We start from the raw sequence: 16,585 nt of genomic DNA, 5'->3' as shown, positions 1-16,585 counted from the left end.
GATATTCCAAAGAGCGCTCATGCTTGTCCCACTGCTCTGGTTTTGACTGCCATGGGGTTCCTCTCTTCCCAAGAGCTGGCACATGCTGGGTTTGGATTCAAGATGGGAATGCTGTGATTCAGTCTGGGGTGGTTTGGTTTCTGCTGAGCAGGGCTTGCCCTCTTCAAGGACTTTGCAGTGTGCCTTGGTACAATGCGTGTTTTCCTCTGGGAAGGGAGGGGTGAGTGTTGAAGACAGAGGCAATAAATGCATTAGAAAACCTGCACTGTGTCTGTGTCCATGTTTGTCAGGTGACCATCCACATCCTGGAAGGGGATGATGTAATTTCTAATTTATTTTTTTTTTATTAATGGATTTAACAAGTCAATTTTTATTGTGCCTCACATTTTTGGCCACCTTCATCTCCAGCTGAGCTTTCCGTGCACCAAATTTCTTGCTACAGTGGCAAGAAGCATCTCTGTACTCTTCTCCTGACCTTCATTCCTTGTCCTCTACCCATCCCATCCCACCCCAGGGAGCAGGGACCGTCCTGGGGCAGATCCAGGAGGATATCCAGGACCATCCCTGCCTGGGACGGGTGCCAAGGAGATCGAGGAGGGTTCAGTGTCCAGCTCTAAGTCCTGGGACACCCTGTGCCGTGCTCCCAACAGCCCAGATTTTCAGGAAGGAGCCACAGCAGTCACCTGACCATCCATGGATTTTTCTTCCAGGAATTCGCTGTGGAGCTTGTTTCTGTTTTCCTGCTCTTTCTGAGCTCCTGTCAACATGGCATGGAGCTGGAAGAGGTGGAGAGGAGAAACGTCGGTAATGGGAAGACAGAGGGAAATTGCTGGGGAAAAGGGAGACACACACCCCTAACGGTGGCTGCGGAAAGCTCCACACGCTCCAGCCTGCCCCAAAACCAGGGACAGCCCTGGCTAAAATCCAAGGAAAACACTGCTGAGGATCCAAGGAATCCGAGCCATGATCTGTGTGGAGAGTGTCCCTGACAGGAGGAACGTGAATGGAACCGAGCGAGGCTGGGGCAGGAGGGTCAGAGCGAGCAGAGAAGGGGGGCCCATCAACATCCTAATTTACTGCTCCAGAGAAAGAAAAATTCCCAGCTTTAATTCCAAGGAGGATAATTTAATATCTCCTTGGCATCTGCAGATCTATGACCTGAATCCAGTCATGAGTTTCCTTCAGGTCTCCACCCTCGGGACCAGTTAAACAGATAGTGGGGTTAAACTCTTTCCCACTTGTTAAATCTGGATCCTCCCATTCCATGAGGGACTTTTAATTGTTTCCCTCAGAGAATCCTTCTGGAGCAGAAGTGCTGGTGTGAAATGAACGGGGACAGGGAGTGTTGGGTGAAGAACAGACTAATGTGATATGGGAATGTGCCTCGCTGGGGTCCATGCCAGCCGAATTTCACCCAGAAAAAAAAGAGGGATTAAGTTCAAGCCTTGGGAAGCATTTAATTAAGTTACGGCAAATGAAAGGGATTATGGCAGTTAATATGTTAATCGACTCACCCCTTATAAGGTGAATTTCTAGAATGTTCCTGGTTCTCTCCCCTGATTGGTTGTTATTTGTTGCAGTATTTTGCATATTTCTAACCCCAGTTTGTGGTTGGACCCATGCCCTCAGACTCTGTCCTCAGACCTACCCTGTATATTTCTGTGTCTGCCCATAGTCCTGGTCTTTGCAGTTTGTCCCTATACTGCGCACGGTTTATAGGCGTTGTCCTTATTTTATTTCTCATTAAAGTGTTAATTTTAGGTGGACACAAACTCCATCATACCCTTTCATTTTATTTGCACCTCAATTCCCTGAAGTCAGAGAAACCTAAAGTTTTAAAGGTACTGGTTTTCAATGGGATAGGATCCATTTAATTCCCAGAAAGAGGCACAGAATTAGATTTGAATCCAAGTTCGGATTCAGCATGGGAATGTAGTGGACAGCACACCGATGGTTTCCATGTTGCTGAGCAGGGCTTGTCCTGTTCAAGGTCTTTGCAATCCCCTATTGGACAATCCATGTCCCATGCTCTGCCAGCAAGGAGGTGACACCATCACCGTTCCCCTCCTCATCCCCGTGTCCTATTTAGACAAGAATCTTCCTTCTCCTCTGCTCCAGAGGGTGCTCGAGTGCCCACAGGGAGCCCCTTCCTCGCTCCTGTGGAACTGGTGAGGGTTGGGGTGACGCAGGGCTGTGATGTCACAAAGGGGTTAAGCTCTGGTGTGATGCAGGGACGTGATGTCACACAGCTGTCCTGGCCACAGCACTGTGACATCACCACGCCAGCCCTATATAAACCGGGCCAGCCCCCACAGCTGCCAGTGCAGTCGCCATGGGACGTGCCGTAGCCATGGGTGACGGTGGTGTCCTGATGCCTGCCCTTGTCCTGCTGCTGGCCGCTGTGGCTGTCTGCTGGGCCGGTGGCCACTGGAAACCACGGAGGCGGCAGACGAGGAAGCGCCCCAGGGTTAGGCCCAGAGGCCCATGGAGGAACCGAGCAGCCCCTGCAGCTCCCAGGTTCTCCAGGCCTCGGGCCACTCCTCGCCGGCGGCCAGGTGCTCCCGCAAGCCCTCTGGAGAGCTCCAGCAGCTGCAGTCCCTGCATGGCAGTGGCCCAAGAGCTGCAGGAAGTGATGATCCGGCACTGGGCACGCAATGGGACATCTGTGCCGCTCTACTTTGGGATGTGGCAGGCCTTGTGGAAAGAACTGGAGAAGCTGATGAGGTGAGGCCACCTGCCCTGCTGTGGCTCACCCAGCTTCTCCAGAAGCCGCCATCCCTTCAGGAGGCTGCTCCCAGCAAGATTGGCCATCCTTGGGAGAGCCTCAAGCCTTGCAAGGATGGCACAGCAGAGAAGACCCGCCATCCGTGCAAGAAGCTCAGGAGGTCAGAGAACGTCCATGGTGCCAGGAGCCTCCGCTATCTCTGACAGCCTCCATCCATAAGAGAGGCCGTATGGCACTGCACGGCTTGCGGCGTCCTGCACCGGGACATCAAGCCAGAGAACCTCCTCGTCAACCCAGACACTGGCGAGCTGAAGCTGATCGACTTCGGTTGCGGCATCTTCTTGCAGGAGCGGGCCTTTGCACAGTTTGCTGGTGAGCCCAGAGCGCGGGCCCTGCTCCCAGTGCCAGGCACTGCACAGCCCCATTCCCTCCTGGGCCGTGGGGTGCAGCATTCAGCCGGCTGCCGGCTGCCCTGTGGCATGGGGCAGGTGCTGTGCCCCAGGAGCCGGCTGCCGGCCCTGCCGACAGAAAGGGGCTGCAAAAGCCGGGGCCCGGCTCCTCGGCTTGGCAGGCCCACAAGGCCTTGGGCTGCTCCGCTGGCGTTCTCAGCCTTGCAGAATGGATTCTTGGCTTTGGCCCATTGTCAGGGGGAGGCGGGCAGGCCTTGGGGGGAAGTTGTGGCCACGGCTGCAGTCCCTGCCTCTGGCAGGAGGCTGGCGCCAGGTTCTGGAAGGCAGCAGCCTGCGCCTGAGCAGCGCCGCCCGTCTCCCCTAGGAACACGCACGTACTGCCCGCCCGAGTGGATCGGCCTGCGCTGCTACCACGGCGATGGGGCGACCATCTGGTCCCTGGGTGTGCTGCTGTTTGAGAGGGTGTGCGGGTTCCTGCCCTTCGAGAACGAGCGTGACATCGTGTTGGGGCAGCTCTTCTTCCCGCAGGAGGTCTCTCCAGGTTGGTACGTGGCCTGAAGAAGGCAGGCTTTGGCAGGTGGCACCGCACAGCCCAGCGCGGCCCTCCCGCAGCTGCGCGGGACGTCCATGTGCCCTCCAGGGCCGGCTGCAGCAGGTGGCCCGTGGCAGGCTGGGTGTGGCACGCTTGGCTGAAGGAGGGGACGCTTGTCCTGCCGTGCCGCTCTCCCGCCAAGGGCAGCTCCCAGCACACGCAGCGTGGCCCGGCTTCTGCAGGCGCCGGGAGCAGCTGGGCAGGAGCCTCCTGCAAGTGAGCGCCGCTTTCTGCCTTCTCTCCCCAGAGTGCCAACATCTGATCCGCTGGTGTTTGTCCAAGCACCCCATGGACCGGCCAGTGCTGGAGCAGATCTTCTACCACCCTTGGGTGTTGGGTGGGCATTTCTGATGCCTTGGCACAGCCTCTGCAGCACCCAGTTCCCGTGTCCCACGCAGGACTGAGGGCCCAGGAAATAAAACAACCCAAAACCCACTGCGGGCCTGGAAGTTTTGTCCTGGTTAGCAACTTCAGCTAAGGGAACCTCTTAGCAAAAGGGGTAATCAGAGTGTTCTCTTCAGCCATTGTCAAGATTTTGGTGCCTTTCCTCCAGGTTGTCCCTCAAAATCAGAGGGGGGTGGAGCCTGCACCAGTCCCCCCAAATCGGTGGGAGACAGAGACTTCTCCCCGGCCCCTCAAAACTGGAGGAGGATGGAGACTATCCCCAGGCCCCCCAAACTGAAGGGAGATAAATACCTGGCAACCCAAAATAAGAGATGGATGTAGCCCAGAGCATCCCCCAAGTCAGAGGGGGAAGAGGAGACTGCCAGCCCCCCCAAAGAGGAGGGGAATTGTGCCTGTGCCAGCCCCACAAATTGCAAGGGGACAGAGAACACCCCTGGCCTGGCAGAGGGCAAAGAGCAGCCGGGGGCTGCCAGGATGGTGACAACACTGGCACCCCCCAAATAAGAGAGGGACTAAGACCCCGCACAGGCTTCCCAGAAGGAGAAAGGGGGCAGCAAATATCCCCTGTCCCCCTAAGTTGGAGGGGCACAGACACAAAAGGCCCCACAAAAAGAGCATGAGGAACCAAGAGCACTGCTGGCCCCACAAGGGTAAGGAGGATGGAGAAACTCCCCATCTGTCTTTGTTTTGGAGGACAGGTGTCTGCTAGGGAGGGCAGGGGCCTCCCCTGGAATGAAAACTTAGACCCCCTCCCTCTATATTATTATAATTCTGAAATCAAGGGGCTTTCAGGCAGAGATCTGAGGATAGGAATAACAGTTCTTTATTAGAATTTATAACCAGGCAAACAAACAACAATAACTACAGCATTAACAAGAAAACAGAACCAGGGGCTCCGTGACAGCTTTCTCGGCTGAGACGGGATGGAGGAGAGGCTTTGTTTCACAAACCCCCTCGGGCGGGCAGTCCCGGTGCTCCTGCAGGGCTCTGAGGAACACTCAGCTGGAACAGCAGGGATGAGCTGAGATCCTGGGCCGGTGGCTGAGGTGGATCAGCAGCTCCGCGGCGGTGCCTGGCACTGCCACACGTCCCGGCAGGACAGGGGGTGCGAGGCCACCAACAAAGAGGGGAGAAGGAGAAGCAGCAGCAGCTCCGTGTGAGTGATGGCGAAATTCCCTTCTCCCCACCGCAGCAGCTCTGCACCCAAAGTGTCCTTCTCTGAAGCTGAAGGAAGCCCCCCAAACTGTCCCCGCTCTCCTCTTTTCCTGCCCCCTTCTTCCCCTGGGCCCGGCCAAACTCTTTGTCTTTTGTCAATCACCCACCAAGTACCCACAGTTAGGCTGTCCCCACAACTAATGGGTAAAAATTCCACAGGCAATCCAGAATTAAAAAAAAAAAAGACACCTAACCCCCAACACCTGCCCCTGGCAATGACCTGAGATGGGATTGAATATAACAAAAGGGCCATGGCCAGACCCTCACGTTCTTTGATCCCACATCATGTCATTGCCATAGGCAGGAAAAGGTACAGGTGTCTCCCCAGCATGGATCACAGGGAACATGGATCACCAGGTCTCTGCCAAACTTGAATTTTCCAAGGGGGGATAAAGCTGGAGCAGTGCACAAAGATCTTCCTGTACTTTGGGGCATTTGCAGAGCTTCCCTTACTGGTGCTGCCGTTGGTGTTGGGTCAAGCTAGATCTCCAGGTGAAGCTCTTCCCACACAGGGGACACTCGTAGGGTGTCTCCCCAGTGTGGAGGCGTTGGTGGGTGTTGAGGCTGGAGCTGTGGCTGAAGCTCTTCCCACATTCCCCACACTCAAAGGGCCTCTCCCCAGTGTGGATGCGCCGGTGGGTGATGAGGGTGGAGTTGTGCTTGAAGCCCTTCCTGCAGTCGGGGCAACGGAAGGGCCTCTCATCCGTGTGAATCCGCTGGTGCTCGAGGAGATGGGAGCTGGTCTGAAACCTCTTCCCACACTCGGAACACTCATAGGGCCTCTCCCCAGTGTGGATCATCTGGTGGATGGTCAGATGGGACCTCCGGCTGAAGGTCATCCCACATTTCTCACACTCATAGGGCTGTTCCCCGGTGTGGATCCTCTGGTGGCAGATCAGGCTGGAGTTCCGGCTGAAGCTCTTCCCACATTCCCCACACTCATAGGGCCTCTCCCCAGTGTGGATGCGCCGGTGGGTGATGAGGGTGTAGTTCTGCTTGAAGCCCTCCCCACAGTCAGGGCAGCAGAAGGGCCTCTCATCTCTGTGAATCCGCTGGTGCCTGAGGAGAGTGGAGCTCCTCTGAAACCTCTTCCCACACTCAGGACACTCGTAGGGCCTCTCCCCAGTGTGGATGCGCTGGTGGATGATGAGTTGGGAGCTCCAGCTGAAGCCCTTCCCACATTCCTCACACTCATAGGCCCATTCTCCAGTGTGGATCATCTGGTGACAGATCAGGCTGTTGCTCTGGCTGAAGCTCTTCCCAGACTCCAAGCACTTGTAGGGCTTCTCCCCATCCTGAAGCTGCTCATGGACCACCAGCTCAGAGCCCTGGCTGGATCTCCGGCCGCCTTCCCGGCACAGGGTGGGTCTTTCCTCCTCAGAGCACCCTAGGCAGCGTTTGGAGCCCCTTCTCCTGCGGGATCTCTGGGGATTTTCCTCCCCATTGGATTCCTGTGCCGTGGAGCTGCTCAAAACGGCTTCTTCCATGAGCTTCTCCTGTGGGGATTTGTCCTCCCTGGTCTCCATCCTCAGCTCCTGGTCTGGGGGAGGAAGGACAAGGAGAGGATGGGATTTGCCTCCGTGCCAGAGGGAAGGGGAAGGAGATCCCCCCAGTGCGTCCCCGGCAGGACGGCGTCGGCAGCGGGGTTGTCCTGCAGCCGGGGGCCAGGCTGGGCTGGGAGATGGAGCAGGAGAGAGGGGGAAAGGGGCATTGACTTCCTCCTCACCTGCCTCGGTGTCCTGGGACATCTTCCTCTTCCTCACAGCCTCCTTCTCCATCCAGCCAAGGTTTGGGAATGGGAAATCCTGGTTTGAGGAAATACAAGGGATGAGGACATTGAGTTTGCAGGTCCCTCTGTCCAAGCTCATCTCTAGAAGTCACCGGACATCTGGGGTCCATAAAACCTCCAAAAAACACCAATATTCAGCTCTGAAAATGCCTCCCAGGAGTTCCCCATCTCTAGTCTCCCCTGTCTTCAAGGAGAGAAGGTTCAAGGGTTCCCGCCTGTCCCAGCTGCTGGGAGTCAAGCTTGTACTGGGGACAACCTGTCTGCTTGGTCCCTACCATCCCCAGGCTGCTGGGAGTGCCAGGAATCTGAAAAGTTCCCCCTGTTTCCATTTCCCCACTTAGGGATGGTGAGACCCCCCAATGTCCCCCCAAGTAGGATTTTCCACTCAGCTTTGGAGTTCCACATTCTCCAAACATTCCCCCCTGCAAAATAAACCCAAACCAGGGACCCCCCCAGGATATCCGGGCAAAGCTCCCACTCCCCCATCACCTGTGGGATGGTGGGTGATGATCCCACAGGAGGGGGCTATGAATTCAAGGAGTGCTCAACCTTGTGGTTCCTTCTCCTTTCCCTGATCCTCCTTTGTCCCTCCTCTGCCTCCCTCTCCTCCCCTTCCATCCTTCCTCCTCCTTCTCCTCCCTAACCCCACCTCCTTCTCCTACTTCCATCCCTTCTCTCTCTCCTTCTTCCTCCCTCCTCTTCCATCCCTCCTCCTCCTCCCCCAGGAGCAGCGACAGCCTCGGTGCCCCGTTCCCAAACCCCTCACAGCCCACGGCAGGAGCGGGGATGGAGCCGGGACAGGTCGGGATGGGCAGCGCGGGGCTCTCCGCTGCTCCCACCCGCTGGGGACGGGGGGAACCCGGCCCGGGAAAAAGGAGAGGGAAACTGGGAAAATTGGGGGCTGCAGATCCAACCTGGGGCTGGCTGGGGACCCTGGCTGGGGACTGCCAGCCCTTGGGGCTCCTCTGGGGAGATGTGGGACCGGGGAACACAGAGAGGGCTGGGGGATCCCAGGAGTGGCAGCACTGGCAGGGACTGGTTTGGACTGGGATCATCCTGGCAGTGGCTGAGATTGCACTGGCTGTGTACTGACATCATCCTGGGATCAGACTGGGATCAGACTGGCAGTCAGTAGGAGCCTCCAGGGGTCAATTGAGACCAGGTTGTGAGGAACTGGGAATATGCCCTGCACTCCCCAGAACCCCGGGATCGCCCCCCATATGTCCCATGTGTCCCCCAGACCCTTCAGGATCCCCGAGTGCCCCCTCAGCGCCCGTTCGAGGCCCCCCAAAGCGTTCCTGGATCCCTGAATGCTCCCGACCCCACAGATTCCCCTTCCAGCCACTGCTGGGAATTCATCTCCCATCATCCCACAACACAGTTCCGCGCCCAAACCTCCTGCCGTGCCCCGCGACCTAAAGAGCCTGGTCACAGCTCCCCAGGTTCCCCCCAAGTGCTCCCGAGCCGTGTACATTCGCCCCGAGCACCTGCAGCTCGGACGCTTCCCCACACCGCCGAACGCGCCTTCCGAGCCACTTCCGGGACTACAGCTCCCATCATGCTCCGCGGCGCCCATAGAGCGCTATTCCAGCCGGGACTTCATCTCCCGTCATGCCCCGCGCCTTACCGGAACCTATTGGCGCTGAGCCTCCAACTCCCGTCATGCTCCGCGGCGCCATTAAGCCTCATTATACCGGCGCCTACAACTCCCATCATCCCCCGCGACCCAGAGATTCCCTGTTACAGCCCCCCAAGTGCCCGCCCGGACCCCGAAGGGTCCCCAGATTCCCCTCCCTGACCTCCAAGTGCCCCCCTGGACCCCCAAGTGCTCCCCCGAACCCCGAATTGTCTCACAGAATCCCTAAATACCGCTCCAAGTGCCCTCCCGGCTCCCCATGTGTCCTCCAGACCCCCAAGTTCTCTCTAAGTTCCGTCCCCCGACCCAAAACTGCCCCAAATGTTCCTCAGAAAAGTCTCCATGGACCCCAAAGTGGTCCCTTTTACCCTGTCTGAGAAAATGATAAAAATGATGATCAAAGGACTAAAAATATGTGTAATTAGCATAAAGAGGGAGAAATAGTGACCAATTAATTAATGAAGGGAATTGTGGAACTTGGAACCAAGGACCGATAATGTTTTTAGTTGCGCAAAATGTATCAAATCTTTTATAAAAATATAAAAATTAGGTTATAAAAATTCAGAATAATAGTATTATAAACTTAAAAATTTATTTTTATTAATTAATTAGTTTTTAATTATAAAGAAAAATTATAAAGAGAAATGTTTTCAATGTTTTGGGATGTCAGTCCCAGCTGGGCGATGTCAGACATGCTGAGGCTCGGGGTGAGGAGCAGGTTGTCCAAACAGGGGCAGCCCACAAGGGGCTCATTCTTCTCTGTGACCAGACCTCCTCAGGAGACATTCAGCATCAGGATTGTAAAGAGTAAATCGTGACCTCCTGATCAGTACACAAAGATGTTTTACAGTTTGAGCAGTAGAATGTTGTCACCGTAAGGGGCCTTCTTTGTTAATATAGCTCATGTTGTGTCATGTTTGGTAAATACCAATGTTGTTGTAACAGCCTTCTTTGTTAAAATATTGTTATAAATGAAATTAGAATTTTGACAACTAGGTCCCTTGGCTTAATGGCAGTTTAATTGAAAATGGATACAATTTACTAAACTGAATAGTAATGTGTTATAAAAGAGTACAGTTTAGTAAAATAATACAGTTTAATAAAACATTAAAATTTATATATGTAATCTGCTAGTAATTAAGTATGATTAAAGCATAAGCAAAATCGACCAGGGTACAGAGGCTTCCCACCTTCCCTCATGTTCAAAACAAAGCACTTCAAGCTAAACTTGTATACTGTATCCTTATACATATTCCTTAATGTTTCCTCTAAGTTCCCTCCTATCTCAAGTTTTTCTGACTTTACATCACTTTTCTTCATGGCACATGCCTCACTTGTTGTTAGGGGGTCTTCAGTCTTCTTTTGGTGGTCTTTTGCCAAAGGCTTCTCCTCTTCCTCATTGTCCTTTGGATAACCCTACTGGTCTGCACGTGCGTACTAAGCCTTGTGTTGTGTTAGTCTACTAATTAGCCTTATGTTTACTAATCTTTAGGCCCAGTGCCTAAATTTGTTCTAATTTTGGCCATTTTGGTCTTGAGACACCATTTATCTTCTAAACTACGTCCTGTACCTTAATTTTGACATGTAACATCTGCAAAGGGGTACATCTGCTTTGTAACACTGATTCTTAAATGTTTCAAATAAGAACTTTAATAACAGTTACAATTTAGTTAGCACGAACCAATTCCATTTATTACAACTGCAAATACCCCTTATATCCCTTTTTATTGGTTTCCGTGCTAACAGCCTTGCTTTCTTCCTTGCTATGGATAAACTTGTATTTTCTCAATTTCTCATTTTGCTAACTCAATTGTTTGGCCTGCAGATCAGCTGCTAAGCCCATCCACATTCAGCTCTTAGTCTTCAGAGGGAAACTGTGAGCACAGTGAGAATCTCGCAGTGTGCAGGAGGGTCCCTGTGTGCCAGCTGCAGCTGGGGCCTCAGCCATCTCCTCTCTCAACAGGTTCCCCTCTGCAGCTTCACAGGAAAGGCCAAACACCTCCCTCAGGGACACCTGCACCACACATTTCACATCTCCATGCCCATACGTGATGTCCCTGTCACAGCTGCATTACCAGCTTGCTGCTGTGCAGATGCTGCCACCACCCAAAGCAAGGCCCTGTGTCCCTGAAGGGACCCGCCCTGCTCTGTGGCCTGGACTGAAGGTGGGTCCCTCCTGCCAGGGCAGGGCCCAGCACAGCTCTTCTGTTCCAATAAAGAGATGGAGCTCTCACCCCAGTGTCTGGCTGGTACCACCAGCAAAGCCCACACAGCACCAGCCCTGGCTGAGCTCCATGTCCAGGAGCAGGCAGGGCTGACCACGGTGTGGGCAGGCAGGAGCCAGGCAGGGGCTGCTGTGACCAGAGGCAGGGCCCCGAGGGGCTGGGGGAGTCTGTGTTGAGTGTCCCTGGGATGAGGGCACATTTCCTTCAGTGGCATCACCTGGGCCTGGACCTCCTCCAGTGCCATGCCCAGGAAAAGAGGCAACCATCAAGAGCATCTCCTGGGACACTGCCTGTCCAGCAATGTCAGCAGGCAAAACCAAGGTTTTGTTTAGCAATGACCCTTTGATGAAGTCAAAGATTCACAGTCAGAGCAGTCCTCTAGTACAGATGGGAGTACACTTGGGGCAGACATCTAAGGCCATGAGGTCACAGAAGGCTCTGGGGTGACAGCAGGCTGAGGTGACAGCAGGCTCTGAGGTCACAGAGGTCCCAGAGCCCCGTGGTTGCCCAGCACCACAAGGACCGAGCAGTCAGTCCTTGACCACGACTGTTGTGGCAGCAGCGGCGGCGGCAGCAGCGGTGCTGACATTGGGACAGCGGTGTCAGGACAGTGGTGGCAGCAAGAGCTGCAGGACTGGCAGTGGGCAAGGCACCATGGCCTTTGCTCTGCACCTCCTCCTCCTGCTCCTCCTGGCAGTGGCCCTGCCTGACAGGGCTGCCCAGGCTGCTCCATGGCGAGCAGGGCGAGCAGGTGAGCCGGCAGCCTCGGTCCCCTTTCCCAGGACAGTGCTCCCTTCTCCCTGGGAAGTGTTGGGGATGGTTTTCCCCAGGGCTTTAGGGAGGGTTTTCTCTATGGGAGGGACAGAGGCCTCAGGGGCCCAGGGCTGGTCCCACTGCCCTTCCAGGGATGTTGCACAGGGCCTGCAAAGAGGGTGGAGAGTGCCCAGAGCCAGCCCAGAGCTCCCCAGGCCCCTCTGCAGCTTTGGCCATGTCCATTGACATCTGGCTCCCACGGCCTTACCTGAGCCCCTTGCAGTGCCCAGTTCCCTAAGGCAGAAGGGGGTCCCAGCACAGCATGGAATGGTTCTGATCTGTGCTTCCTTCCAGATGAGGGTGGTAGGAAGGCTTCTCCAGCAGCTTGGCTTCATGAAGATTTTCTGCCTCTGGAGCCCCATGCAGGTACGTTCTCACTGTCCCAACAAGGAATAAACACTGACACCCTGGCAGGAAGCAGGTGACAGAAGCTGCTGTGGCTGTTGAGTTACAGGTGTGTCTGCAGCGAGGACGTTTCAAGCTCCTGTTCTGGTTGCTGCACGCAAGCCCAGCTCCCATCACAGGGGTGGGTGGTGTGTCCCTGCTGATCCCACAGGCTGAGCCCTGGTTCTGTGGGATCCATTCATCTGAAATGGAAATACTTTCTGTTAAGGTTCTCCTAGAGGGAGGAACAAACCTACAGGAGACAAGAGGCTGAGTGAACTGGAGAGACGCCGTGGTGGGTCCATGTCCCTCAGCCTCCTCCTGACACTCAGCAGCCGGGGGCTTTCTCTGCACATCTGGACACGCTGTGCCCGGCACAGCAGGAAGGGATCCATGGCAGCCTTGCTGCCCCTCTGCTGCTTTCACAGCCTGCAGGGCTGTTTCCCAGCCTGGCCTGGCTGCAGCTTTTCCCCAGCCTCTGCAGGAAGGCATTTGGCATCAGCTGTCAGGGTGCCCAAACTGCAGCATGGGCCATGCACACCCTGAAATCCCCTGCAATTTCCCAGTCTTGTGGTAGATGTGGCTGGCCTGGCTCCAAAGTTTGGATGCCTTCCTGAAACTTATCCATATCTTTGACAACTATTGCCTCTTGAAGGTGCCACCTTCATGTTGGGGAACAAACAGCCCCACCTGATGCATGTATCCCTCTTCCTTTCTCCAGAGACGGAAGGAGAGGCTGTGCTGAAGGCAGCGTTTCCCGGAGGAAGCAGTGGCCCATGGGCAGCCTCTGCTGCAGGAAGGGAGGCCATGCCAGGCACAGTCACAGTCCCAGGAGGTAATTGCTGTGTCTCTGGGCCTGAGCCCTGCTGAGGCTTGAGCTGCCATCTCTGCTCCTTGGCAGTACCTGCCTTTCAGGGATTTTGCGCAGAGCATGGAAAGAGTGTTGAGAATGTCCAGAGCCAGTCCAGAGCTTTCCCCAGGCCCCTCTGCAGCTTTGGCCATGTCCATTGACATCTGGCTCCCACAGCCTTACCTGACCCCCTTGCAGTGCCCAGTTCCCTAAGGCAGAAGGGGATCCCAGCACACCATGGAATGGTTCTGATCTGTGCTCCCTTCTAGATTTGGATCGTGACATGGAACATCTGGAAGTGGTGGTAGATGGTGGTTTGAAGACCTTGCCAGATGCTGGAGGCAAGTTCTCAATGTCCCTTTCTGCACAGAATAATCAGTGTCAAGGTGGCAAGAGCTCACTCACGTTCCATTTCCCTTGAGAGTCTGAAGGTTGATGGATTCTGGAAACCTCGCCCTGCTCCCTTCTGGAGCCCTGAGTGATCCCACAGCATTGCTGTCAGTGGGAGGAAGGAGCATTTAGCTGTCAATCTTCTTCCCATGTGCAATGCCAATGTCACCTTCTGTGTGCCCTGTGCAGCCATGGAAAAGAGCAGAGAGGAAGGGGCCAGGCCCAGGGCTGTGCCCCAGGGCTGTGCCTTGTGTGGCTCATTTCTGGCCCCAGGGAACCTGAGTTGCTCCTGCTCCTGCTGCCAAGCTCTGGCCCTGCCTGGGGCTCAGTTCAGAGCTGCTGGCAGCTCCAGGGAGTCCTTTCTCCCCTGACTGCCATGCAAGGGGCTCCTTCCATCCCATTGTGGGGCCCCTGCAGTCATGTGGTCCCCCTGCTCCTGCTCCTGAGTGGAAGGTGGAGATGAGGGAGTGCCTTGGAGGGCACCAATCACCCAGGTGCACTCACTGCCACTCCAGCATGAAGAAGAATCTTCAGCAGTGTCACAGGAGCTGTTCTCTCCTGCCTTTCTTTGCAGATGAACCTGATGATGAGGATGATCTGGATTCCCCGTCCATATCAGTTACTGAGCCTGATGATGAGGAAGATTATGAGGGTAAGTGAAGGCCTTTCCCCCTGGGAGAGCTGCCAGCTCAAGGCTCGGCCAGGGCGTCATCGCTGCAGGTGCCAGGACAGAGCCGTGCACGTGTGTGCCCTTGCCCTGCGTGATCCTCTCACTGCTCCTGTGGCTCAGTGCTGCCTGTACAGCAGAGATGAAAGAAACTTCTGTGGCTGTTGAGTCACAGTGTGTCTGTAGCAAGGACTTTCCCAGCTCCTGAGCTGGATTCTGCAAGCAAGCCCAGCTCCCATCACAGGGGTGTGGTGTGTCCCTGCTGACCCCACAGGCTGAGCACTGGTTCTGTGGGATCCATTCCTGGGAAATGGAAATACTTTATATTATGGTCCCCTGAGAAGGAAGACCAAACCTATAGGAGATAGTAATGTAGCAATGGGGGAACTCAAATATCTGCACATAATTCTGAATGATCTGGAGGGACACTGTGGTGGGTCCATGTCCCTCAGCCTTCTCCTGAGACTCAGCGGCCGGGGGCTTTCTCTGCACATCTGGACACACCATGCCCGGCACAGCAGGAAGGGATCCATTTCAGACTCACTGCCCCACTGCTGCTTTCACAGCCTGCAGGGCTGTTTCCCAGCCTGGCCTGGCTGCAGCTTCTCCCCAGCCTCTGCAGGAAGGCATTTGGCATCAGCTGACAGGGAGCCCAAACTGCAGCACAGGCCATGCACACCCTGAGATCCCCTGAAAATTCCCAGTCTTGGGCTAGTTCAGGTTTAAGGTCTGTTTGGAAGAGGGAGGGCCCTGGAGCATTTCCAAAACCCTGGGCATTTTCCTGATCCTTATCCATGTCTTTGACAAGTATTGTCTGGAGAAGACCAGCACAGCACAGAGAAATTGTGCATTCAAGCTCAGGGGGTTGAGCAGTCTTGTGCCAAGGGGTGGCAAGGTGCCTGCAGAGCCCAGCTCTGGTGGAAACAGAGAATGTCCTCGCCTTATCCAGCGTGCTGCCAGCTCAGCCGTGGAGCACAGCACAGGCTCACACTGCCCATTGCTCCCACAGATGCAGCCGGCACCACAGCACGTGCTCAGAACATCTGGGAAAGCATGAGAAGAGTTTTCTACCAGGGAACAGATGGTTTGATTAAGTTAATGGCCATTGTGGCTGGTGGAGCACTTTTCCTGATGGCGTGCTGTGCCGGAATCTGGTATTGCTGGAAGACAAAACGGTGAGTGTTTTGCTGATCTCGGCCTCCAACAGCTTCTTGAAAGGCTGCTCATAGTCAGGAGACATTCCTAGTGAGGCTGCTGTGGACTTGTGGCTAGTCCTTGGTTGCCCAAAACACTCTGCTGAGAGTTCTGCTGCTGCCCAGGGCTTTCATTGGCCTCTTAATTGCTGGGCCTTGTCCTGGGGAGCCCGCTGGGGCTGCAGCCAGTGCTGGCTGCCACTGAGGCTGCCTGGCCAAGAGCAGCCCCAGGAGCAGTGGGCAGAGGCAAAGCAAGGTGGGCAGGAGAAAGAGCGGGGACGAGATTGCCCTTGACAGGCAGAGGTGCTCTGGGGCCCGCTCCTGGCCAGGGACCCTGCCCAGAGCCATCCCCTGCTCACCAGGGCCTTGAGGGGCAGCTGTCCAGCTGGGCCAAGCTGTGCCAGCAGCTCCAGCCGTGCTGGGGAGCCTTGGCAGCTCTGGGCCCTGCTGTGCAGGAGGGTCCCTGTGTGCCAGCAGCAGCTGGGGGCCTCAGCCACCTCTTCTCTCCACAGGAGCACCTCTGCAGCTTCAGAAGACTGGCGAAAGACTTTGGTCTCTGAGAAGCTGCATCTGTCATCCCTGTTCTTCACATCTCTCCCCATCTGCTGTGCTGCGGCTGCATCCCCGTCTTGAGGGCATCCCAAGACCCCCACCTCCCATGCGAGACCCTCTGCCCCTGAGCCCCCTGGCCCTGGTCCCTGCCAGGACTGAAACTGGGCAGCCCCTGTGCACCAGAGCAGGGGTTGGCCCATGCTTTTTGTTCTAATAAAGAGATGGAGCTGTCACCCCAGTGTCTGGCTGGTACCACCAGCACAGCCTACACAGCACCAGCCCTGGCTGAGCTCCATGTCCAGGAACAGCCAGGGGTGCCCACGGTGTGGGCAGGCAGGAGCCAGGCAGGGGCTGCCGTGACCAGCAGTGGGGCCCTGAGGGGCTGGGGGAGCCCATGCTGAGTGTCCCTGGGCTGTGAGGGTACATTTCCTTCAGTGGCATCACCTGGGCCTGCACCTCATGAGACACACAGGGAAAATTTGGGCTCTCTCCTGAGGTGTGCAGGGATCCCCCATGAGGAGTGCAGCAGGGTTAAATTGAGAGGGTTTTTTACTCTTCTCAGCACAGCAAAGGGGACACTCTTGGCTGAGGTTTTGCAAAGCTGGGAGGAAGCCTCTTGTGAGCCCTGGGGCCCGGCCTGTGGGCACAGCGGGCAGGTGGAGCCCATCCCTTGAGGCCAGTCCGGGCTGCTCGGGCCGGGCCGGGCCGGGCCAGGTGAGGGTCACAGCAGGGAAGGGCC

At 55.7% G+C, this 16,585-nt stretch overlaps 2 protein-coding genes across 2 annotated transcripts in view; one reads left to right on the top strand and one right to left on the bottom strand.

The window, feature by feature from the left end:
* LOC147645213 (uncharacterized) overlaps positions 1 to 11,427 on the bottom strand; it is a 96,038-nt gene extending 84,611 nt beyond the window's left edge. The window contains exon 1 of the mRNA XM_086874892.1: positions 10,107 to 11,427. The gene's annotated coding sequence lies outside the window, so the exon portion shown is untranslated. The remainder of the gene's footprint in view (positions 1 to 10,106) is intronic.
* The window catches only part of LOC147645212 (serine/threonine-protein kinase pim-1-like), a 102,997-nt gene extending 86,918 nt beyond the window's left edge, over positions 1 to 16,079 (top strand). The window contains exons 2-6 of the mRNA XM_086874749.1: positions 3,500 to 3,676; positions 3,975 to 4,064; positions 14,009 to 14,086; positions 15,111 to 15,276; positions 15,807 to 16,079. Coding sequence (XP_086730875.1) covers positions 3,500 to 3,676; positions 3,975 to 4,064; positions 14,009 to 14,086; positions 15,111 to 15,276; positions 15,807 to 15,927 — 632 coding nt within the window. The 3' untranslated portion in view covers positions 15,928 to 16,079. The remainder of the gene's footprint in view (positions 1 to 3,499; positions 3,677 to 3,974; positions 4,065 to 14,008; positions 14,087 to 15,110; positions 15,277 to 15,806) is intronic.
* The last annotated feature ends 506 nt before the right edge of the window (positions 16,080 to 16,585 follow it).

Source organism: Cyanistes caeruleus, unplaced genomic scaffold (assembly GCF_971803275.1).
Source record: "Cyanistes caeruleus unplaced genomic scaffold, bCyaCae1.hap1.1 HAP1_SUPER_30, whole genome shotgun sequence".
In the NCBI taxonomy this organism is placed as follows: Eukaryota; Metazoa; Chordata; class Aves; order Passeriformes; family Paridae; genus Cyanistes; species Cyanistes caeruleus.
Note: the sequence above shows the minus strand (reverse complement) of the source record. Positions and strands in the feature narration are given on the sequence as shown.